The following is a 25,432-nucleotide window of genomic DNA, read 5'->3' as shown; positions in this document are numbered from 1 at the left end:
GGTCGAGTATCTGAGGAGACATATTGTATATCAAGTAGTCTTGTTGTAATCATAGTACACGATCAGCAGCCACCACGATCAGGATCCACCAACACGATTGGATGCCACTATAGTCCACAATCATTGTCCACTGCCGCCATCAGGATCCACCACCAGCTGCCACCTCGATCGTGGTCCACCACCACTATCAGATTCCAACACGATTCAGGATCCGCCATTATTATCATGATCGACAGAAGTTCAATAGATGCCACATGTAATATATCAACCATCCATCAATTAATTCATTATCTGTCCCGCTTATCCTTTGAGGGTCACGTGGGGGGGCTGGAGCCAATCCCATCTGTCATTGGTCAACATGCAGGCTGCACCCTGGAAAAGGTCCTAAACATATCGCAGGGCCAACATGCAGAGACGAACAACCAATCACACCCTCATTCACACCTACACTATGGGCAATTTAGAGTCTCCAATCTGCATGTCTTTGGACTGTTGGAGGAAGCTGGAGTACCTAGGGAAAACCCACATGGTGTGAACATGCAAACACGGCAAGAACATGCAAACTCCACACAAAAAGACCAAACCAGGATCTGAACCAAGAACATACTTGCTGTGAGGTTATCATGCCGCCAACTCAATATGACCCCTCTCAACTACCCCCCATCCCCTAAGAGAGAGAGTACTGCGTGTGCAGATGGAGACTTTGTTTTTGCATGTGAGCATCCTATAGTTGGGGCTGCTTGCTCAGTAAATTGTGAGATCAGCTTTTTATTTTTAAAAGTTGGAACCGTCTGCTCCTGCAACTTTTGCATTGGCAGGACCGAAAGCAAAATAGGAGGCGGCCAGAAAAGAGGCATGGTCAGTGTTAGACTGGAAATACCGACCAGAATGGCATCAAAAAGAACATGGGGATTAACAAATGTTACAGCTTTCAGCACAACACAGAAAGGCTGGAAATTAGTGGTGCAGAAGTTACTGAAGGCATAATCTTATTACGATTATAACTGTAACTTTGGAACTGTTGCAAAGCTGTTTTTTCTGGTCCCTTCCTCCCCAAATGTGCAACAAATTAAAAAAGTGTGTACTTACAAAGCACTGCCATAGTGCATGGAGAAGAGCCTCACTCGTTTGTTGAAACCAGCTTGGTCTCTGCAGGGATTGCAGGAAAACTTTAAGTCAAAATTTCCCCATTTCACAGTAAAGCTTTATTGGCACTTTGTCATCTAAAATCTTTTCCGTTTTCTTTCCCTTTTTGAGTCCGGTGTAAAACTCACATTATGGTCTTAATGGGATGATTTAACTCCAGTAATGACCTGATGAAGGTGTTTGGACCGTGTGGATTGGTGAAGACGATGGAGCTTGACAGTTTGCGGTCGATGAGCCGAGCTGCCCGTCTGATGCCTGTTTTTCCAGGTGTGGCAGTTTAAGCCTCAGCTCCACATGCAACTTTGTTTTTTGTTCCTGTGTTACCAAGAATTGCCATGGGTGTGTGGGAGCCAAACAGAGAATTACATGTTTGAGATTCATTTACCAAGCAAAATGACAATTTTCCTCAAGTCTGATTTGAAGGAGTATTCCACAGATTTATTTGCATTTCATCCCCATCACTCTCATCGTCATGGTTAAAAGAACTACTTAATGGAATAGTTCAAACATTCCTGGATATAATTTGTTTTCTTACCAAGCATGAGAAAATGGATTGCCAGTATTATGTCTGTGTGTAAAGTTTTTTAGCTTGAACCACAACAGGGAAACATCTTTTATGCTGAGAAGACCAAACTGGGTCAGCCTCATGTTGGCATGGAACACTCTCTTGCTGATAAGATGTAAGTCAACAAACCCCACATTAATCATCCAAGGACAACGCTTCTATAGATTCGGCCATAGATTTGTCTATAGTATGAGACCTACAGTAACTAACACTTATATCTCTTAAAGGCTCCTTGTTTTTTTCTTAAAAAAATTCCCTCAGCTTTGTTAATGGATGCGGTGAGAAGGCACTAAAAGCTAATTTCTCTTTGTTTTGACAGCTCCATGAGCTCTATGCTGAGCTTTGGCTGCGAACCCGTGAAGTCCTGTCATGCGCTTGGCCCGAGGATAGAAACTGAAAACTTGAACATGTCCATCTGCACTCAAAGACATTCTGAGTGGTGGAATCTATCAGAACGCTTCCAATCTTTAAACACTTTCCACAGCTATAACATACAGTAAATAAGACATGTGATAGTAGAGTGGTAATAGATTTAGGTCTTATACTAAAGTTTGATTTATTTGCAAAGAGAGCCAGGCTGGTGTATATTTGACAAATTTATTGGCATGTTTCAAGCCTGTAAAATGCATGTCTGTCAAACCTGTTATTTTCATCAACAGGAGTGCATGCACATTAGTGCATAAATCTCTATGACCTGTCTTTGTCAGCTTCTCTGATGCTTATTGGAGAGCATTGTATATTCTTTATATCAATAAAGCATGAAATGTAAATGGGAAATCAGTCCAACAGAGTAGCTTGCACCTACACCACTCCTCTGTGTCTCTATCATTCGCGCTGCGTACTGCCAACCAAATCGAGCCAAACCGAGCACGCCCCGACATCTCCTCCAGCTCTCCATATATTGGCTAAGTTTACAAATTCAAATGTTTTTACCCAGTCTGAGTTTACACATATGTCAGATGTGCTGAGCGTGATGAGTGTGTTTATCTGTGTGAGTGTGGCGTCATTCCAAACAGATCGACGTTTAAAGTTTCAGTGTGTAGAATTTAGTGATATCTAGTGCTGAAGTTGCATGTTGCAGATGAATACCCCTCACCTCACCCTCCCCTTCCAAACTCAAAAGGTGTTTATTTTGTCCAGGTTGGACTGGACTACTGTTAAAAACATGGCGGCCTCCGTAGAGAGGGCCCGCTCCCGATGTGAATATAAAGTATTTCAATATAAAGGGGCCATCATTCCATTCATATTTCCCTTGTATGTGGTCCTGTCTGTGGTCAAATGTTGTGCTTTTACATTTATATAAAATGTTTATGTTATGTGAATAGAAGTAACAGAAGACTGTTGATCCTGGACGTGTATTTGACTGCAGGGTTTCAGTGTCTCAATGAAAGTGAGAAAATTGACACTCTGACCTGCTGATCACAGATGATCTCACTGTGTGATGATTATTTTCTGTGGGACTACCTCACCAGCACTCAGTCCGACCTCTGGGATTTGACCCCAGGTGACTTTTCTTTTCCACTTTCTTTGATCTGTTTTCATTACATGAGACTTGACCTCTCCCCTGGCACCCTGCACAATTGATCTGATTTAGGTCTCAGCATTAGAACAGTCAGAGTTTCATGTTATATTGTTGAAAAATCCCCTTCAGGGCCCACGGGGGGCTACATGCTAACAGACCACACATTCCTCTTGTGTGACAAACTGCTCAAAAGCATCTATTACAAAAGATAGATCACAAATGATGTTCATTGATTAGTAATTTTGAACTTTTAATGGAATTGAATAAATTATTATGTCAAAGTATCATTTTACATCAACATTGTTGATAATTTACATCTAGACTCTGATCTTATCGCTGCCAAAGGAAACACCAGACTCAGCCCAGCAGGCAGTGGAATGCAAAGATGATAACCTTCTATGTTATGAAGTTCTCAAATTTTAGGTTGTTCTTTTTTATTACTTTTTTATCTGACCTCTCCTTATGTGACCCACCATTTGACACATGGGTACTACAGCCATGTATCTTAAATAAATGTTGACATTATTTTAAAAAATAAAACAGGAGAATTCTGTCTGTTTCCATTGGTAGGTCAACATTCCTTTTATTCCATATTCCTACAAAGCGGCTTAACTCTGTCTGTAGCAATGTTTTTGAGTTGTCTGTATGTCTGTCCCATTCTTGTGAATATGATATATAGAACAGGCCTGGAGCAATCGTCCACTTGGAATTGATTAAGATTTTGTGGCCTAAGGTCAATGTCATGGTTAACCATCTTATAGTTGACAGATGAGCATGTTTTTAGGAAAATAATCATTCTAAATGTATTTATTTAAAAAATACTGGCAATACCCTTTATTCAGCCCTTGGTAGTGTCTGCAGGTAATCCTCTCAAACTGCATATAGCCCCACAACTCTCACTTATAAAATAAGATAGTCTGAGAGGCAAACACCAGATTAGCCCCTTGTTGCACCACTCACTTGATTCCAGATAATTACAAAATGTCACAACACATTTGAATGCTTTGCCTTGCAACCTGCTTAGAGGTACAGTGCTTTGCTTTGCTTTGCTTTGCCAGCTTTGTGTGTGGTAACTCATTGCAAGCAACAACCAATCAAATTGTGTTTAAACAAACACTCGAGTCAATCAGATCGCATTAATTCAAATGCAGGTCCTGCCTGACATCAGAGGTGAAAATTAATAAGAGGAGGCAGAGGCAACTGCTGAACATGGTACATGTTTCATCTGAAGTTGATTTCCCATGTGCTTCCCTCTAGCATTGCTTGGACAGCTAGCATGGCAGGTGATCATGCAAGCTAGGCTATGTTTTATTTATTTAGCTATATATTCCCAAGAGAAAACTGTGGTTGTTGTCATTATGATCATTATGACCAGAGCATCAGGCACGGCCAACATCAAGTTAAAGCAATGTGTATATGTGAATGCTTGGGTAAGGGAACCTTCAATGGCTTTCAGGTAATGTAAAACTGTGAAAGGCCCTTTCCAGAGCCAGTGTTTGGTTTGCCCATTGTGGGCTACTGTAGAAACCCTAGACTGTGGGCCCTATATAAAGATGGACAATGCATCTCAACTCCCTCCCACTGGCAATTTTATTTATAAAGGGTTTATTTATAAATTTATTTATGTGGGAGCGAGCTGGAATCAAAAGTATTCAAGCTACGTACGACACTATCTTGAGATTTGCAGCCAGCGAATAGGGGATGGAGCCACAGTAGCGTGATTCTGCAAATACGTGTTCTCTACCATTTGTGAGTTAGTCTCAGCTGTCAATCATGATTTCCCCCCATTTTTATAGTGTCAAATAAATCATTTAAAGCAATCAAGATGCTTTGGCTTCACTTTTGGGGAGCTCATTTCCTCCATCTTTATATACAGTCTATAGAAACATGGCATGGCTAATCCTTTCACGTGATTATATATTATATATTAATTAAAACATAAGTATGAATAGTATCTGCCTATAGACCCTCCTTTATTACTAAACACTGGAGCTTTAAATGATCTTGAGAGCATGAAGATGTGCAGTGAGTCACAATTGCACTTTCATTTTTATGTAAAACAAAATGATTTGAACTTCCTCTTTAGTGTCATATACTACACATTATATATCCTCACCAATAAGTCATGAAGATTAGGAAACTCTTAAAGCACTTCTCCATCTGTTTTATAGTGGACAACCCCTGAAATCGATTCCATCGTTTCCTGTAAATGTCAAAAGGAACACATTGGACCATAAATCATAGTCGCCCATGCTTCATGATTTAACAGCATTCTGTCTCCCATCACCAGTGAACTGTGTGTCTGTTTTCCATGAAAATATGACCTACTTGAATTTTGGATGATTTAGGTGTTCCCATATATGCACCATGTGATCTGGTCTCGACCACTGTTGCTAACACAAAGCAGCATTTGCAAATAAACATGCTTCAACTGTTCCTTGGATAGTTACTGACTGAGGCAAAACCAATGGCTTTTGAAAGTGACTTTGCATCCCACGCGAAACATAATTGGCATGCCCCAAATCTCATGTGTGAGAAGGCGAGTGAATGGAAAACCTGGTTGCAGATGGTTGAAAGTCATCTAATAGCCAGCTGGGTTCATCAGGTCTGTGCCTCTAATTCCTTTAGCAGGGCCTTTGTTCTGGAATGGGCCTTTTCCTGCTATTTCTTACCCCATGAGTTATGTAAGGTTGGCTGAAAAAGAAACTGAACTTCCACAGCAGTTGTCTGGACACTTGATTGCCGCTCCTTCACCCAGACATCTATAGCAGATGACAGCCTTTGAAACCCCGGAGCCCCACACTGTCTGGTTGCTATTTTCATCACCTGCAGTTTGGCCCGTTTCAGAGATTCAGTCTTTTTCTGTTTGGCCTCAGCATGTTACCCAAGGTGATGAAAGGCTGATCAGATTCGCTAAACTGTGTTCATTTTGGCTTGAAATTCTCCAGTTTCCCCTTCTCTCTTAGTTTGGAAAAGCTTCATAGGGAAAGATTAGCTGTTGTGTGGAGACCCGGGCTGATTTCAGTGGGCTGCAGTGGAATGAGGTGGGGGTGGGTTTTGGTTTTCTGAGGCCAGGGACTGGAACTGGTCCTCACTTGTGTAAAGAGAGAGCGTGATTCAGGCAACATGTTGAGTATTTGTAATGTGATGGAATCCTGTCAAAGTCTGAGCGTGCCATCGAGGGTGGGAGGGAGAAGAAGAAGAGTGCATTGTCTATGGAGAGTCGTACTGTATGGAGAGAGGAAGGTGTGAAGGGAGAGGAAAAAGAGGAGACTGGAAAGAGATTTCCTGCCTGTCATGTCTCATTTCTGAGGGATAAGAGCTCTGTGTTGAACAATAATTACTGGGTACTGTTTTCTTGCTGCAAAGATAAATTCCTAGAAATAACACACATAAAAACATTCAGATCTCCTACACAAGTGTATTTTACTGATTGAACAATCACAGAGAACAGAACATGTGTTTAGACAGAAATGGAGACATGGATTATGGGCGGGTTAATTGTGTTTATTGCGCGGATCTTAAATTATTCACCCACTATCCGAATCCCTTTGTCGTTTTATATATAAATCTTCTTCTTTTTGTGTTTACAGAGCACTTTTTCCTCCTTCCAGAGCCCTGTTGTATGTTTAGTTTCTTTAACGATCATCCTTTCCATTGCAATTAGTTATTTTTGAACTGGGCAGAGTTAACATCAGCCCAGGCTGCGGCATGATCGTGGTCATTGATTGGCACTGCCAGACCCCCTTTTGAGTTTTCTTCTTCTCCTCTACTGGTTCATTCAGTTGCTTGGCTGCTTCATATGTGCTGCAGGGTGACTGTGTTATTTTTAATGCTGACAGCTTCACTACCATACTTGCTTTGGAAATTACCAGTATGAAAAAAGCAACAAGTTGTGAAGCTACAATATTAAAACTAAAATAAAATTCACTTCGTCACAAGATATGATCTAATCTCTGTCGTAAAAATATCTTCTTCTCTTTCCATGGAAAACCATTGACTTATTAAATACCACTCAAGAAAGGACGCAAGAAAGTTGAAACCGGTGGTCTCATTGCTTAAATAGTGTGCCGTCAGTTCATTCTGCAGCTTGTGGTCAGATACCACATCCAGTCATATAAATGTCCCTGTCTCCTTGTGAGTGTACTGTATGTCTGTGTGCTGGGCTTTAGAGGATGCTGTGCTCAGCTAATAACCATAGGATGTCAAACCCACGGTGAGTATAACGACTGGAGAAAATTGATCTTCAATGCGAATTAAAGCACGGAGCAAAATCCAAAGCACTGTTTATCCTAATATCATGGCCATGGCTGAAATGTTTGGTTTACCTTGACAGAGACATAACCAAGACCCTGCTGTAGCCAATAATCAGCCAAATCCCTCTGTGTCATTGTTTGTGCCTGCTTTAGCTGCCGAGTAACCAGGGTGTAATAAAAGCCTCATGTTGATTAGAATTGTTTTATATCCATGCTTGGAATGTCTGTATGGGCGGCAATGTCATTGTGTTGGTCTCTGTGGGTCTGCATCTTTGGTCCAGACTGAATCCTACCAAGTTTGGTGTTCTGCATTTATATTTAAACTATCAGATTGCCATGGAATAAAGTACAGATAATACAGATATTCATTTTCCTGTTTTTCAATCAAAGAGACAACTCCCCACATGACCAGAGTAGTCCAATCTATTCATTAGAGTTTGTCTAATTGTTGATCTAATTTGACAAATTGAAGTCATCAACTGGCAATGACTGAAACAGGATTACTGTTTCTTTAAGTGAGTCATTGTCGCCTCTTAGGTTGTTGTTTTATCCAGTTTTAAAAAAGATAGAGCCAACACATTACTGGTAATAAATACTGGCACATCAAAATCTGTGGTTTATCATAGTTTAACTCTTGACCATTTTAACCCTGACCAAGCGGTGTTGACGAATATATTATGAATCTATTATGAACATTTACATATTAAACTGTTGTTATTGGCAATGGAATGTTTTTGTTTCTGTGGAGACCTGTTTAACTTCCCAACTTTAATAAAATTATATCTCAAATTTCCCAGCAGCTGGTCTGGCAGAAGGATCCAGTGTGTTAATTTTGGAGGGGTGCTCCTGTTTGAACCTGTTTTGAAAAGCCACGGATCTCCACCAATTGAATAAATGTGTTTCTTTCTCTGTGAAAGGCAGACAGTACCTTGGCTATTTCTCAGCCTTTATTTACCACAAGTGTCGTACTGTGCTAGTGGTCACACTTCAATGATTATCCACTGCATGTTCACTGCAGAGGCCCATTTTATATAGACACAGCTCAATGTAGAGCAGGGGTGGGGAATCTTGCACCGTATACAGCTTGCAAGACAGGTTGACCTGGCCTGCGAGACAATTCATAAATGCAAAAAAGAAAAAGAAATTGACAGCAATTTCTTTTTCACGGTGGTCCCCTCCTGTGGCTGTGCAGCATGTCATCGATGACACACATAATGACAACTGTCAATGAAAAAAAGTAGGTGCACAACGTTGCGCTTTCCCAGAGAAATGGACTAACAATTATTTTTGGTCAAAGCAAAGGTCAATCCAAAGGTTGCATCATTACAGCTGGAAACACTCAGCTTAACTGTATGAGTTGCAAGGATAAATATGCTTGGACAAAGTTAACACTCTTCAGCAGAGTTTGGGCACCCAACAAGCAGCTTTCACGAGAACACATTCTCACCGAGACAATGTTCTGCAGACAATTTTTGTATTTATTGAGCTTATAGCTAAGACGCTGAAAAATAATATAATAATATGCTGATAAAGTCAATTTGTCTTGAGGAAGTTATCAGTTTTTCTCTATAAAGGTGATACACAGGCTTATATTACACAGTGCGCTAAATGTGTTTAACTATCTCTCACTTTCTATGCTGCTTTGCGTGACTTGCATAACTCTTCATGTTGCATAACCATTTAGACACGGTAAGTCAGCTATGTCAAACAGCTTGGTGTAAATGAGAAAGTAATAGGTCTAACAGTAACAGATTTGTGGGTCCAATGGCAGCTCCAGCTGGCTGACAGCTGGAACAGGTACAGAGGTGTATAAACAAAACTCTATGAGCAAATCTCTATGAGCAGTGCATGGTGTCAGTTATAATGGGTTGGAAATGAACCGTATACAGACATATAACTTACTATATTTAGTGTTTAAATATTTTTAGAGAGTAATTCCATGTGGTCATGATCAATTATTTACTCTGCACACAGAAATCGTAATATGTGTTTTGTACTCTTGATTGTGAAATAGTATCTCTATTGTCACCGTTGTGATCGTCTGCTGCATAGTTTTCTAGGCAGTGGTTGCCAGTCCGGGGTCAGGATCCCCTACATTTTTAGGTGTACAAGTTCATCACACAGATTCAAAGCCAAAATACATTTCTACTGCACAAACCTTTTTGTATTTTTCCCGACTCCATTTTTGAATTTTCCTACTTGACACAAATTTTCCACTGTGGAACTGGGTTTGGATTTATAGCTCAGTGTCAGGTTTCACATACTGATGGCTCCACTGTGAGGCTCAACAAAAATCATACTTTTATCATATTCCAATTGTAACCATGGTTATATTCTTTTATCAGCTTTGTCATACAGGACACTAGTGGGCTATGCACCTACTAAAGTGCTATCCAGGTAACCGCTTCCCTTGTATCATTCCCGAATAGAGGGTATAGAGACCATGGCTCTGCAATACGTTTTTTCATTCACTGTGATAGTATAGCATCTTTGGCAGTGAGCAAGTGATTTTCAGAGAAAAATAAAGCCTTTGCTAGACTTGTGTTTTATCTGTGAATCTATAAATATCCTTTGAATAGTTCTTTCTTTTCTTGTATCCTGGAAAGATACCATAAATTCTGGTATTTGAAGACATATATAAGTTTTATGTGACCCATTGTCTTTCGAACTGTGGCTTTGCCCGTCAACAGTTACATTTGCTCTCTGTAAAAGTGACATTTCAGAGGCTTTTACAAAATGTCAGGCATTTGTTTTTTTAAAGTGAGAAAGTTCAAGTTACACACAGAAACAATACAGGAATTGTCCGCACTTAGTTGACATTTACCTCCTCCCGCTGGGCAGAGTCCCAATCTAAGATGTTGGCTCAGTTCACTTCCAATTAGGGCCCTTTCAAACAAATACAAAAATTCCCTGTCATTTTTTCTCAGTGAACACCGACCGACTATATGTGTCTGCTGGTGCAGATTTTGGGCTTAATTATATTCAAAAATCTCATACTGTTTGACTGTGACCTTTGACAATATTTTCACAGTCTTTACTCAGTGATTTGTGTCCATTGTGTCAGTTGAACATTATGTGGCTCGCTAACTGAGGGCGCCGAGCACAGGGGAGATTAAGGTCATGCCGTTGGGGTGAAGAATGGCGGTTGGTGGTGTTTTGTGTGGACACGGGTCAACGATTGGAGGCGGGTTTCCTCACACAGAAAGCAGCTTTTCCTCTTGCTGGCCCCCTGCAGCTTTTCCACAGTCCCCGGGGTGTGTTTTGTGTTGGGCCGCAGGTCAGTAGTGCTGCTGTTTTAGGCCATCAGGTTGTTTTCTTTAGCCCCTCTGTTCTCGCCACACTCTCTTCCAGAAGGAGCCAGACATAGCTCCGCGCTTTGTGGCACTCCTCTCATCTAGAAAATGAGGCGAATGCTGTTCATTGTGGTTGTTTTAGGAGCAACATGCTGACATACATGCACCAATACAAACACACATGTGCATTTAACTGTCTGAGCATCTATATAAAAAGAAATATGTTGTTTAAAAATAATTCCCAATCAAGGCACTTCATTTAATAGAGATCATTGGAAGTTATGGGTGTCCGATAACGATAAGCAGCTGATATTTTAGATCCTTCAAATATTTTTTCATGAAATTATATTTTCCTTTCTTGCTCTTGTGAGTAGAATAATTGGTGCTAGTTGCATCAGAGTTGGTTGTTATGAATTTACAAGTTGTTTGAAACTCACAGACTTGAATTGGCTCTATAACTTTTGCAATTTGATTAATGACAGAGTTTGTACGTCCTGCCATCTGTTGCTTTTCTTAACTCTTTTTTTGCAGAATGACTCTAATAAAGTTTGCCGAGTGTGTTTTTGTTGCTGGGATATGGTTCAGGCCTGCATGTCGTTGGCAGCTGACATCCAAAGCTTTCAATGCTCAACATTCTGTGTGGCAGTTAGTTTGCCAATGGTGGTTAGTCGTCGATCTGTCATTAACAAACATAGTTTGTAGATGATGGTGTTTTGAGCAACATCCATCCTTTAAAAGCCAATTAGATCAAATAACATCTAACAACATATGTTATGAGGCTGGTGGTGTCTGTAATTTGCCTCATTTTGACTTTAGTCATGCATTTTTAGGCAGCTATTCTTTACTTGTGGTGTGGTGACCATGCACTCTCAAAGCATATGTGCGGTAACCTTTCCTATTAGACATGAATGCGTGGCCTCCTATGGCATCTGTTTGATTTTTACAAAGTAAGTGACATACTACTATACATACTTAATATCTGCTCGCACATCACTAGATAAGATAACTAAAAGTAATTCATGATGGTGACAGTTGCGACAAAGGGACTGTTGAGTTTGTTGATATGCCTGCAGGCAGTCATTGATCACAACAGGTTGGTAACCACTGTTGTAGATGGTTATGATTTTTTAGTAGACTAGAAATGATGCAGGACATGATCTGGTTTTGTTTTCATGTTAACCTAACAACCATACAAATATCAGAGGGTGGAATTTCCCCTGAACTCTCAACTGAAATTCTAACCTAAATTAGCAGGCAAAATGACTTCACTTTGCAACTATGTTCTCACACAAGTTTATAAAACAAGTATTTTTTTCCAATTTAATTTCTCTCTCCCACGGTCTAAGCACAGACACATACAGAGCCTGTGGTTCTATGGACAAAAATCCGTCTTATCAAACACATCCACTTGACACCAGTTCAAAATTCTTGGTCTGAAAAGATCATCATTATCTTAACAGGCAGTGATAACGGATTTAAAACAGCAGGACTTCTGACATCATGAGACACTGGTGATCTGCTCTTGATACTCTTGATACACGGCAGAATCTCTGTACGGAAGTGGTTCATGTTTATATGTCTTGTTCGCTCTGCGGGACGGTGTCGCAGATGCTCCTGCAGTTCAACTTTAACATACTCATCAGGGGCAAAAGGTCATGAGGTCACCACCTCTATGAAAGTACAGAGGAGCAGAGGATGAGAATTTCAGGAGCAGAGGAATAATGGCAAGCTGAACCCAAAATGTTTTTGGTGACATTCAGGTTGACAGATTAGGATTCATGTCGAGCCTGCCTGTCTGCTCTGATCCATCTTGTAAAGTTGTTTTCCAACAGTCGTATTGTGGGGTCAACCTTTCAGCCCCACTGCTGCTCTTTCTCCCAGAATTCCTCATAATGCTGTTGCTGGCAGTGGCTCACACGCTCAGCAGGCCACTCCTTTTCTCCGCTCCTATTCCTCTCTCACTCAAATACATTGTATAAAGTCAAACCTCATCCAGCTTCCCACAGCTCAGACACAGACATGACCCTTTAGATGATCTACCCATGGTGCAATTCAAACAGCACACATTCATTTTCATGTGTAGATATGCTGATATGCAGATGTGTGAAATTACATTGCCAGAAGTCTGTGTCTGTGACCTTTGTATGACCTGCAGAGCTTTTTGCATAGAGGGGATTGTGTCACTTTTAAGAGCTTTATAGTAAGTTTCTCTTCAAATCAAATTTTATATAGAGCTGCAACTAACTGTTTGATTAGTGATTTGACTATGCAGCAAAATGTCAGAGAATAGTGGAAAGTGTTCAGTTTTGAGTGTCTTTTTGAAGCTTTCTTCAGATTTATTATGTGTGACACAGACAGACGAGTGTATGCACACACACACATGCATGTTCAAGAACACAAACACATATGTATACACCACATAAACACCAAATCCAACGACAAATGTCACTTTGTTCTTGATTCGTGGACAGACTCATTTTATTTATTGTCTATCTCTTGTTGTCTTTTGTCTTGAAAAAGAAAACAAAAATGACTGAAAACAATCGGTCGGTGTGAAAGGACCTACAGTTCAGGGTGTGAGCTCAGCCTAACTGATTACAGATTAGACAGGGAACACTGTTTGTTTACCAATGTAGAGGAAACAAGCCCCGCCCTGGGACCACTGATGTTTCTTGCCATGCATGAGCTCCTCTAACATTTAATTATAGTCATTTGCTCAATAACAGATTAGCTATCATACCAAACAGCTCAGTGTGGGTAAAATAGATTGTTGTAACTTGGGAATCTTTCTCTTTTTTTTGGGTGTTGAAGTGGAAACGATGCGGAGGGTTTATTGTACCTCATCTCATGCCCGGTTTATCAAAGCATTTCTATGTGACATTTGCATGTCTCTTCAGATGTCTCTTTTAACAACGTCTCAAACTGTTTCCAACTGTTCGACATATCTTCAACGTTTCCGTCCAACAGTGTTGACCTGGGATGGGTTTTTACATTTATGAGCAAATAGTGATGTTTTAACTGTCGCTGGCACATGACCGAGGTGTTTCCTCCGTATAACCAGATGGATTGGTCAGGGTAAGAAAGACGCTGCAGCTGGACCCCACGTGCTGAGATGATCTCTTTATCCTGGGATTGTCACAGAGAGAAGGAAATTGATGCCAGGGAGCAAGGACAGGAAGGAGTGAGGGTTGGTAAGAGGGGTGTGGTACTAAACTGAGACCCTCAAGTGTCCAAAACAAACTCACTACAGAGGCTTGAGGATCAGGGCTAAGCATTAAAATCCCAGGTACCATCAGTATTCAATAACGTTCTTGGTTAGAATAAAGAATGGCAGACAATATTTAACCGCTCTAGTTCAAACAGTATCTGAACTAAAACAGCTTAAAGCTGTTTTTCCATGAAATCTTTCATAAGAAGTTTGTAAATGTTCATGAGCTATTTGAGTTCTTGTGTTGCCATTGTTATTTTAGTGGCAGAGTATAGCATGACAGGAGCCTTGGGTGTGAGAAACAGCACATAACCCTGTGGTTCCTTTTGGATATTAGTATTGAATCTTATCTTTTTTTTTTCTGTGTTGCAGGGGGCTGTTCATCACCATTCATGACTCTGGACACATTGCTTCACTGCTGCAGAACTGGCCAGAAAAAGACATCAAGGTAAATGACATCTGCTCAAACAGTGGCATTTACTCTTTGATAAATAGATGAATAATTACTACTGTACTGGTCTAAATCTTAAATAGTCCATAAGAAATGTAAAATTGTCATTATTGGGTTATATAAAATACAATATGTAATGGCTTAAAGGATAATTACCAGAATAGTTGTAGTCAACAAATTGTTAAATTTTTAAAGCATTTTTAGGACAAACAATGCTGAGTGATAGACTTACTGTAATGTAGTCCTTAATGATATACAAGTAGTATTACAGTCAAAATATACTCAGAAAATACTTTAATATTGTTATCTGAAAGTACTGAAAATACAATTTGCTCTATGTGATTGTGAACTGATCGAGGTTGACCGGATACTGTCTCCATCACTGTGCAGGTATATACATGCCCATTTTAAAATGTGTGTTTTACATGTAATTTAACAAACAATGTTTAAAGCATAACAACATTGAACAGGGTTAAAAATAAAATATCTGAATAATATTTAATAAGAAAAGTCAGGCAAGAGAAAAAATCTCTTAATTAATTGCATTTGATAATTATGGTGACATTTCACAGTATATAATAAAACATGGTGTTTGTGCTTTTTCTTACTATACAATATAATGTTTTTAAAAAAATACAGTGTCAGACACTTGCATTAGGTTGTTATCAATAACAGTTAATGTGTATGGATCAACATTGTGCAAGTCATGATCTAGTCATATTTAGAATGACGAAACCGGCAGGCATTTCTGGCATGTCAAATATTCCTGCAGCCTCAGACACCTGTTCACAGCTGTCAACAGCAGGGCATTTACTTCAGGGCTGACATGCCGCCTCTCATTGTCAAGGTGGTCTTATCGTAAACTCATCTAATATGCCTTACGTTAAACATTTCAACGGAGAGACGCTAACTCCGAGGCAAGGTCCTTCAGTTACATATTAAGACGTGGTATTTAAGGGCACAGTGGGTGTGGTCCTCGTGCCTTTTTAGCATTCGTTTGGGAAAAGCAATGACACTCTTTAAAGCGGTCAGAATGTGGGAGGAACACGGCTGTTAGTCCTTTGTGCCAAAGATTTGTACGTCACACTGATGGTGGAAAAATAAAAGACTCAGAACATTAGGAACATTTCAAATTAAACACTTCTGCTGGTGATATTAAGTGTTACACAATTGATTTGTTTCATGCCGTGGAATCTACCCAGAGGAACTTATTTATTGCTTAATCGGTAAAGTGAGTGGAAAGCCAGGAGAGTGAAGCAGGACCTGGCTCACACTGAGGAAAATACTCATGGTTCTGGGTAGCAGAGTGGACTTGGTTTCAGTGAAGAAGGTTTAAGTTAAGAAGACAGTGGGGTGGAACTGCTGCTCTCTTAATTTTCTCTTTAAGCTGTGTATAATTTCAAATATTAGTACACCTTGTGCAGCCTCACTGACAGATTTTATGCTGATGGGGTAGTTGGTGTGGCAGGTGCACAATATGGCTGACAGTTATCTTGATTAACAGGCGGTGTGTGTGACTGATGGTGAGAGGATTCTGGGATTGGGAGACCTGGGCTGCCATGGTATGGGCATCCCAGTGGGCAAGCTGGCTCTCTACACAGCCTGTGGGGGTATGCCTCCACAGCAGTGCCTGCCCGTCATGCTGGACGTGGGCACAGACAATGAGGTAAGAATTGTGTTCAAAAATGACTGTTTACAGAACTACAATCTACTTGTTTTATACATACAACGTATACAACCATCAGTGATGGAAAGTCATTTATTAAAAAAAATTACAGAATGAATAACGCAACAATATATATGAAATTGATCAAATTAGCTTGACTGAACCAGACACAAGGTAACAGGACTGTGACGCCGGGTTCACACCGGACAAGCAGCGCAGTGCAGCGCCAAGAAAAGCTGTCCGCCTCCTTTCCGCCTCCATGTTGTTCACATCGGCTGCGAAGCGCCGCGCAACGCCGAGGACAGCTCGTGCTCTGCAGCGATGGTTTCGCCGTCTGGTCTATTTTTTCCTCTCGCCGTGAGCGTATCGCGCCGGAAAACACACTGAAAAACGATATAAATCACATATTATATATGATATAAATGATCAAATATGCATCCCATACTTTGGATTTCCTTGCTGTTCTCCTGGAGTTTCAATTTCCCCGATTTTTTCCCTCACATGATGAAATTTCCCCATCTGCCCATCCACTACAAGCACACAAGCAGACAGACAGAGAGAAAGAGGGGGGGCTATGAAGACCATCATCATTTCCCGCGCATCCGGTGTGAAAAGCCAGGCGGATGCGCGTGCGAGAATTGCGCTGCGCGGCGCTTCGGGGTGCTTCCGCGGCCGGTGTGAACCCGGCGTGAGTCTCTACAGCAATGACCTCTTTCCTGAAAAAAATGAACTTAATATAACCAGGATACAGGAGCTGACATTTTGTGCTTTTGACATTATTAGAAAATGAAAATGTGGACATAGTGCGATAAGAACTACCTAAAATGACAGAAACCATCTATGAGAAAATGTATTTAATGTGTACTTTGACTTTTAAGGTTGGTCCATGTCCCACCCAACATGCTTAGTGGGAGGTGGGGTTTATGACCTGTTCTGTAGCCAGCCACCAGGGGGAGATCAAGATAATTTGGCTTCATCTTTGGGGAACTATCTTGGCATCCATCTTTATATACAGTTTATGGTCTCCAAGCCATACTGATGGGTCTGTGAGGTGGCTTAGTAATTAGTGCTTTGAGCTAAATGGTAACATTAGCAAAACAACATGCTAACAAGGACAATGCTTACTTGTTATGTTTCTAATTTTAGTGTAGTGTGTGCATAATTAGCATTAGCACAAAATACAAATTAAATATACAGGATATAATGAGTTGATATCATTATGTTTCCCCCAATTTTTAAGTTTATGGTAGGTGACCTTTACACCTCAGATATGTAGCTTCATATTTACTGTAGAGTGTGGTAATTCTTTAGAAGAAACCATCAATCTATCCATTTTCAGCTGCTTATCCGAACTTGAGGTGCAGAGGCAGTAAGCTAAGCAAGATGTTCCAGGCACCCCTCTCCCACCCTCTACAGCTCCTCCTGGGGGAGTTTAAGATATTACCAGTCCAGATGGGATATGTAGTTCGCACAGCATGTTCTGGGTCTACCCCTGGGTCTCCTCCCACCAGCTATACTGGTTTGATGCCAGAACCACCTCAACTGAACATCAACAAGAAACCAAAAGGCCTATTTCCCTTTCGCAGTGTACACTGTTAAGTGTATGGAATGTGTTTCCATTGTTGTATTCCACCTTCTTCTCTAGTGAAGTATCTGGATTTTGAAAACATTTACATCATAAGAGCAGTTTAAACCTTCACTTAATTAACAATGAAAACCAGACTTAAGTTAAATACTGAGGGAAAATAGCTATTCTTCTATTCTATCTTGCCCACCTTGTTATATAACCTAGTTACCTAGTAAGCATGTGCTGTTCCTGCTGAACTCTCAACTCTACTGCCCCAGACCCTTAAATTCCAAATATTGCTCCAAGAAATGTTTTTAATGCCACAGTATAACATGCCAGCGCTGGGAAATGCTCTTAAGAATCCAGCGTAGCCAGTTAGGTCTCACCTCAGAAATAGCCAAGAAAAAGAGAACAATTCTAATACTCAACAACCAGGAAACACCCTTTACATAAGTGAGGTAAGCAGCTCCATTGACGGATGCCAGCTGGGAAAGCACCTCTCCCCTGTGAAGCCTGTGAGAGTAGCAGCCAAGTAGTTGTTATCCACCTGGTACAGTGGTCCTTGTTCTCTATGGCAACTCCGAGAGATGATTCAAGCCCTGGGCAGGGAAGCATGAGTGTGTGTAGCCTTAAACAGACTAAGAATAGTCTGTGTGCCCTTCTAAACACAATTATCTGTCTGGGCCAAGGGTGCGGCCACCTCAGTTGCGTGTGTGCCCAGCACAACTGAGCTCTACCTGTCAGGAGCTGTCCTTCATTTCCTGATAGTCTCCAGATGACTAAGACTGTGGAGTTCAGTTTCATTTCAAGCAAATGTCTCAAATGGATTAGGGATGAGAGACATGGCTGGAGAATGGAGAATAAAATGAAACAAGAAGAAATATAAGTAGCAAAATGGAGTAGTAGTCAGAGCTGGTCAGAGACAAAGACAAAGAAAAACCTTGAGGTCATGCAAGTGGTGGCCTCTATAATGGCCTGAGATCTCTCTCTCTCCTCTCTCTCTCTCTCTCTCTCTCTCTCTCTCTCTCTCTCTCTCTCTCTCTCTCCTTGCAGTACTAAGGACAACAGAAAAAACAGAAAACCCATAAAAGATATAGCTACATTACTCGTTTTGTGCCTCTGGAACTGGATTTAGAGCAAAATCTTTTCATTCTGCCAAGTCATCCACCTCACCGCTTCCTCTTTATGGCCTACTTGTTATGGCCCTACCTTTTGATCACTAAGTTCCTTTACTAGCATCTCTACTAACATTGACACTTTACTATTCTGAATGAGTTTGGTTTAGGGTGATAATACAATCTGCAGGTTAAAGTTTTTAGCCATTTGATCCCCACTTTCCTTTGTCCTCAATCTGCCTTACACCATCTGCCAAAGCAGGAAGAAGAGACACACTTGCTTATTGATGTATCTGTTGCAGTTGAGGTGGCGCTGTTGGACTTTAACCGTAGTAACTTCAAATAGCCTTTGACAACAACATTTTCAAGGAATATTTAAACATTCTAGACTATAAACTTATAATGTAGCATTTTGGAAAGAAAGTAAATAAGATTGATACCACTCTAATGTCTATGTATTAAAGTGGAGCCACGTGAGAATTAGCTTAGCCTAGCATAAGACTGAAAGCAGGGATACACCGCTAGCCAGGTTATCTCCAAAGTTAACGAAAATGGTTGCATAGACCTCTGAAGCACATTGATGAAGAGATGGTAATTAATTTCTTTAATCTGCATAAAATCAGACAAGTATGTACAACATTTTCTGGTTTAAGGATAAGTTATGTGCTGCTGTTTTTGCTTGACAAATCCGGCAACCTGCACCATATTTATGTACAGACGCTGTACAAAAGTGCTGGATTGATAGACTTCAAATTGTGCTTTTTACAATATCTTCCAAACCAAAATTGTCTTATTTGAACTCTTTTTGAAAGGCTTGCCAAAATTAGGCACCTGGTTATGTTTAAAGCTGGAGGGTGTGTAAAATTCCTGGCTTTACTTAGGAGTGCTGCTGTGTGTGGTCAAAGCAAATGATAAGCTAGCTGTTGGTTCTCAGTAAATACCTTTAAAATACTGTTTTCTATTCAACATGCTTTAAATATGTGATATGCAGGTTTTGGAGGCTTGGTGGTTGTTGAAAGGTACCTTTGATGGAGCTGGAGTAACAAAAATTATAAAAACAACTAACCACATTTTCTTTACCTTATGAGAAAAATGCAATAAATAATTCATTACATCATTGAAATTTTGACTTATTACGCTGAGCATGAGACTTACTACAACCAGACTTTATATACTATATACACAGAGACAAACTTGCCTGCAAGAACACACATATACACACACATGGTTTTGCTGCTTACTTTAGTCTCTTTTTCTATTACTCTGAAGAGATGACAAGCTAAATGAGATGTAATGGGATAAATGGGTCGGCTGTATTGTGCACATGTGTAGTTTTTCTGGACTGGCTTTATTTGCGAGGCAAGCTTGCCTGTTGCCCCTCGATGCTCCGCCTCACGCTGCAGCCCAGACTGTAAATGCCCTAATGGAAGCAGATGAGGGTGGGAAAGGCTATGAGGCAACAGTAGCTCCAGCTAATTATTAAAATGACTGCTATTATGGGATTAAATTTGTCCTTGAGGGGATATGGGAGTAGATATAGAGGCAAGCAAGCAGACATCCAAACAATCAAACAGGCAGATCCCCTGACCAAGATTGACTTTGTATTATTATTTTTTCGGTAAATTGATAAGTCAACATTTGTGAACTTATTGTTTTGATTTATGAATCAGATGACCATTTTAGTACCACTATTGCATTGATCTCTTATCAGATCATGAGGAGATTTATGCTTTTTCCACTCAAATGCTGATATTTTGCAAAACAAACTTTTTCCTTTGCGTATGGGCCTCTTGTCTAAACGCAACCAGTGTTTTAACCAGTGTACTAAAATGGAGCTTTGGAAAAACTCCAGTTTCTGTGTTAAGGAAACAATGATATCCCAGCTGTCATGATTCTGCCGTTATGGCGATTAACTTTTGGAAAAAAAATTAAAGACTGTTTTGGTTCTGGTTTTGGTCGGCTTATTTTGTGGACATTTACCTGGGTTCTCCTTGTGTTTAGATTTGTGTTCATTCTGAGTTCTGTTTTATTTTGAAATTATGCTCCTTGTGTGTCTCCAACTTAATTTCCTGCCTTTGTCCTGTTTTCCTTCTCTTGTGATCATCTTCACCTGTTTCTAATGTGTTTAACCTGTGTTCAATGCATCATCCCTGCCTCCCCTGTGTATATAAGTCTCTGTGCTTCCCTTTATCTTTGTCAGTTCATCTTGCTTCACTCATTCCCCTTGTTCCATGTCGGTTGTGTGTGCCAAAACCTTTCCTGATGTTTCTCTGTATATTGATTGTTTGGGTTTAGATTTTTGGACTCTGCTTTTTATCTGCAAGAGCCTTTGCTTGAATTAAAGACATTTTAGTTTTTCCACCTAAATTTGCCTGCTGCATTTGGGTCCTCCTGCTCACCACAATATAACACCAGCTTACTTTGCATTCCCACTGTTGCTGGTGAATGAGCATGCATCAGAAAAAACAACATGCCTATATACTGGTATTTCTATGTTTGGTTAACAGTGCTAGTTCTAATAACAACAAAAAAAACTAGTGCTTGTAGTCATTTTTGTGCTCTCGTCTGGACATATTTTCCAAATCAAAGGTTGTGTGGACAAAGATTCTTTTCCTCAAGGAGTGGAAAATATCCCATCTATCACCAGTAGCTTGGACAAGGCCTCAGTGTCTGTAAATGTCTGTTTTGCTTAAGAGATTCAGAAAGTGAGCCACTGGAGAGTTGTTATTTTTCTTCTGTCGAGGAAAAGTAGCTGTGTAAGAACCAGTAATATAATCTCACTACCTGCACCGCTCTTATCTCTCTTTTCACAGAAAAAAAAATACACAAAATCTACAGCAATAGCTGCAGGTGAAGACACACAGAAACACACACATGCATGCACGACACACAGCGTTGAGGAGTGTATGTTTTCTGGTAGCCCAGATTTTTACAGTTTCATTCCCATATCTCCCTGGACTGTCTGTGTGTATCCCGGTCTGATGTCACCTGGAGTAACTTCAACACACACTTACTCAGTCTAAAATGAGAGTCAGTGATGTCATCCTGGACAATCTGCTGTTTGTAGGCTGGCTTTCTTCTTTAAAATACAATTTTATTAAAGCTTAACTTAAACTCCCTCATCAAGAGTCCCGTTTTCACTTCAAGGCATGTGGAATCTGGCTTCATTTTACTTTACTGAAATCTGACAATCAACAGTTAAGAAAGTGAAAATGAGGGGCTCCTGTGACTTTAGCAAGCAGAGACTGTAAAACCAAACATGAGGATTAATCCCTCTTGACAGAAAAGGAGCCGTACAACACAAAGAACAGCTTAGCCAGACAGACGACTTGTGTCAACAGTTCAACACATTGTCAACGAGGTCAGCCCTCTTGAAACCCACTACCTGTGTCAGCTGTAGAGCTGAACAACTCTTGCATGCTGTTGCATCATCTTGTGAAATTACCACCAAGATCTCGCTCTGATATCAGTCCACTTCTCTGTGGGATTGCATGAAAATGTTTTTGCTTGTTTTGGTAACAGTTGAACTTGGCCACCCCCTGCCCATTACAGCCCATTAAAACCTTGCCAGGAAATGAGTTGTCAACTTCAAATAAATATTGCCCAAAATAAACTTTCTGAGCTGCTTTTGAACATGACCCTGCCATGGAAAGGTGGCCGCTGCGTTGTCCAAGTCTCGCTCATCGAGTGGCAGCCTCTAATTATCCATCTCCACAAGTAAAGGTCGCCTGTCCCAATGTGGCATGACAACTCTCCGGATCACTTCTCCACTCTTTGAGGTTGTGTGGCACATTTAAATATATGAGTCTATCCTCTAAAATCTGATTCTGTGGGAATCTGCCTGTTGGACACTGACACACACAGCCAAGTTACAGTATTTCAGGCAGGTGCAGCATGTCAGGGATCTGATGAAATACAGGCCGACACCTTAAAGTCTGTTAGCAATCTAACACGGCTAAGTGGCATCTATCTCATTCATCCCCATCACTTTCTCTCTACATTCTTCTCTCTGTAACACACACACCTTCACATTCACCTCTGCTCTAAATATGTACACGTCATGCATCCCTCTCCTTGAAGTACCGTGTGCAAAGGTCAAAGGTCACTCCTTCAGCTGCAATGGTTAGTTTAAGGGACTGTTTAGTTAAAGGGAATTTAAAAAATAGTTCCCGCAGACCTGTTTCCTACAGTCAAGAGACTACAGTGACATCTTTACATTTATTATTTTCATTCATACTCCTGTATAACTTCTGGCTTGTCATTCTTAATCTTGCCCTACGAGAGTTGTAATTTCATCATAGTACAACCAGACACTGACTGAGTAATATCACAATACAAATGAAGAAAACTGCCACAAAGTTTTGGTTTGCTGGAGATGGATTTGCAGATTGTGTGTGAATCAACATGACAGGAGCTGTTGCTTGTGCTGTGTAGGATCACACACATGGTTCACGTTATAGCCGAGGTCTAAGGTCTACAGAGAAACTGGTGTGTGTACATGTGTGCGGATGTGCTCACATTATATGCAGGATATATCTCTCTTCTCTCTCTGAATTTCACATCCACCAAATTTCCAGACTTAATAAAAGTCACACACACTGTCTCCTCAATTTCATACATTCTAATAAAAAAGAGTTCCTCTGTTGTTCCTGGAAAACTGGGGTTCATATTCTACATGAGAATGCAGGAGATGTACAAGTACTTACTTACACCTACATATATTTTTATTTAGGCATCTTAATATACAAACCAACCTACCTATACATTTTTTATTCACCAGATGTAATTGTAACGTAAATCAATTTTGCAGTACAGTGAAGAGTAACCAGTTAAAGCTAGGGTTGGTAATCCTGGAAAAGCTAGCAAAAGTAAATATACTAAACCAATACATCCCATCCGACCCTCTAGTCAAAGCTACGCCCCCAAAAACACATGAACGTGCACTGACAGACAACAGCTAGAAGCCGACTTTTCAGTCACCTGCTCGCTAACTTCTATCGTCTCCATTTCAGTACTGTATGTCTATGCGTGAAGACTCTAGTCATGTGTTGTTAGAGCTCAAGCAGGGTGTGCACAGGCAGGCAGGTCGGGTAGTGAAAGACAGGCATGAATGAAATGAATCGATTATTTTTGTTGCATCTGCTTTTCATTGTTTGGACTTGTGGGTGTGGGTGAGACTGAAATGGACTTTGTATATATAGGCATTGAACTCTGGACATTAAGACTGTGGGACAAACACACACACCCTTTCCTATTGGTTATTTAGTAGCTTCATGTGAAGTCAAGTCCAGCATGTTCTTTAATGTTCCTTTCTTTACTGTTCCAAATGTTGGTGTTTTAATAAAACCCAGGAATTTCATTTCATCCCATTTAACTCCTTCATTAACTGTGCAAACGCATAAAGGAACCAACCTCCAGCAACGAGGCACGAGGACAGCGAGGGTCCCAACATCGCTGCTTGTAGCTTTAGTAATGTTTAAAGTCTTGTGTATAACCTTAAATTAATATATCATATACAGATATATTTACTTTTGTGAGCGTATTTTGTATTTTACTTGCATCATATCACACTGTTTGAAACAGTTTCTCTGTTTAAAATATGTGTTTTGGTCCTTTCTCTGTCCTTCACTTTCATTATTCCCTCATCTGTTGCTCTGATCTCTGCCTCCATGTGTTTTTGCAGGAACTGCTGAAGGACCCTCTGTACATCGGGCTGAGGCATAAGAGAGTCCGAGGCCAGGCCTACGATGACCTGCTGGATGAATTTATGACGGCTGTGTCCAACAGGTATGATAATATCAGCCATCCTTTCATTTGCTCCACTTCTCTCATGTGGTCTGCAATTGTCATCATAAGACAGACAGCGCACGGTGCTCTTAAAAGAAATATGTTGATCAGTTTAGCATGGTCAGTGTGTGCAGGGAGATGCTGCCAAACCTTTCGGGATTCAAGGGTCTGGAATCTCAGTCATCAGGGATTCAGCTGTAGCTTCCTTTGAAGTCTTAGTTGCTAGGCAATATCAGTCAAAAGTCTACTCCCTGTCTGAATGGAATTAGCCTATTGAAAAGTGATCAGAGAACTTGGAGCTATTCATTTTATTGGAATGATTTGCCCCAGTCAAGATGGCTGGACAGCTAACCAGCTATGGGGAGGACAACTGAACTGTCAGCAGGCAACATCCATTTAAACATTATACACAATAATCTGATAGAAATGTAGTATTTTGAAATGCAGTACATCTGAATCTTATCTTATCTTAATCCTCTTCATCCCTCGAGGGCTATAAGGCATCAGCGATCTGCCTCCATCTGGGCCTGTCTTGGGCTACATGTTGGGCTTCTCCCCATGTCAGACCTTGTTTGTGTATTCTATGTGGTGTCAATCTTTGGTATGCTGGTCCGGACATGCCCAAGTCATTGTATCTGCCAACATCTGATCTCTTGTACCACACTTTGGCTCTGAGTGACTTTTTAAAGTTCTTAATTTTATATTGTTGATGTCACCTTATACGACACGCCAGCATTCTGAGCCATAAAGAAAACAGACTGTTCCCAGACTATAGCCTACTTCTTTGACTTCCAGATGCCCCGTGCTCATGCTGTGCATGCTTTCCAAGCCCAGATCTGATGTAATTTTGTGCTGC

The 25,432-nt window shown here is 40.6% G+C and overlaps 1 protein-coding gene across 1 annotated transcript in view; it reads left to right on the top strand.

The window, feature by feature from the left end:
* me1 (malic enzyme 1, NADP(+)-dependent, cytosolic) overlaps positions 1 to 25,432 on the top strand; it is an 82,403-nt gene that overhangs the window by 42,190 nt on the left and 14,781 nt on the right. Inside the window, exons 4-6 of the mRNA XM_035164360.2 lie at positions 14,363 to 14,438; positions 15,946 to 16,107; positions 24,473 to 24,576. Of these exons, the coding sequence (XP_035020251.1) occupies positions 14,363 to 14,438; positions 15,946 to 16,107; positions 24,473 to 24,576 (342 nt within the window). The remainder of the gene's footprint in view (positions 1 to 14,362; positions 14,439 to 15,945; positions 16,108 to 24,472; positions 24,577 to 25,432) is intronic.

The sequence above is a fragment of the Hippoglossus stenolepis genome, chromosome 8 (genome assembly GCF_022539355.2).
Source record: "Hippoglossus stenolepis isolate QCI-W04-F060 chromosome 8, HSTE1.2, whole genome shotgun sequence".
NCBI classification, from domain to species: Eukaryota; Metazoa; Chordata; class Actinopteri; order Pleuronectiformes; family Pleuronectidae; genus Hippoglossus; species Hippoglossus stenolepis.
The sequence above is the reverse complement of the archived record's forward strand: the minus strand, read 5'-3'. Positions and strand labels throughout refer to the sequence as shown.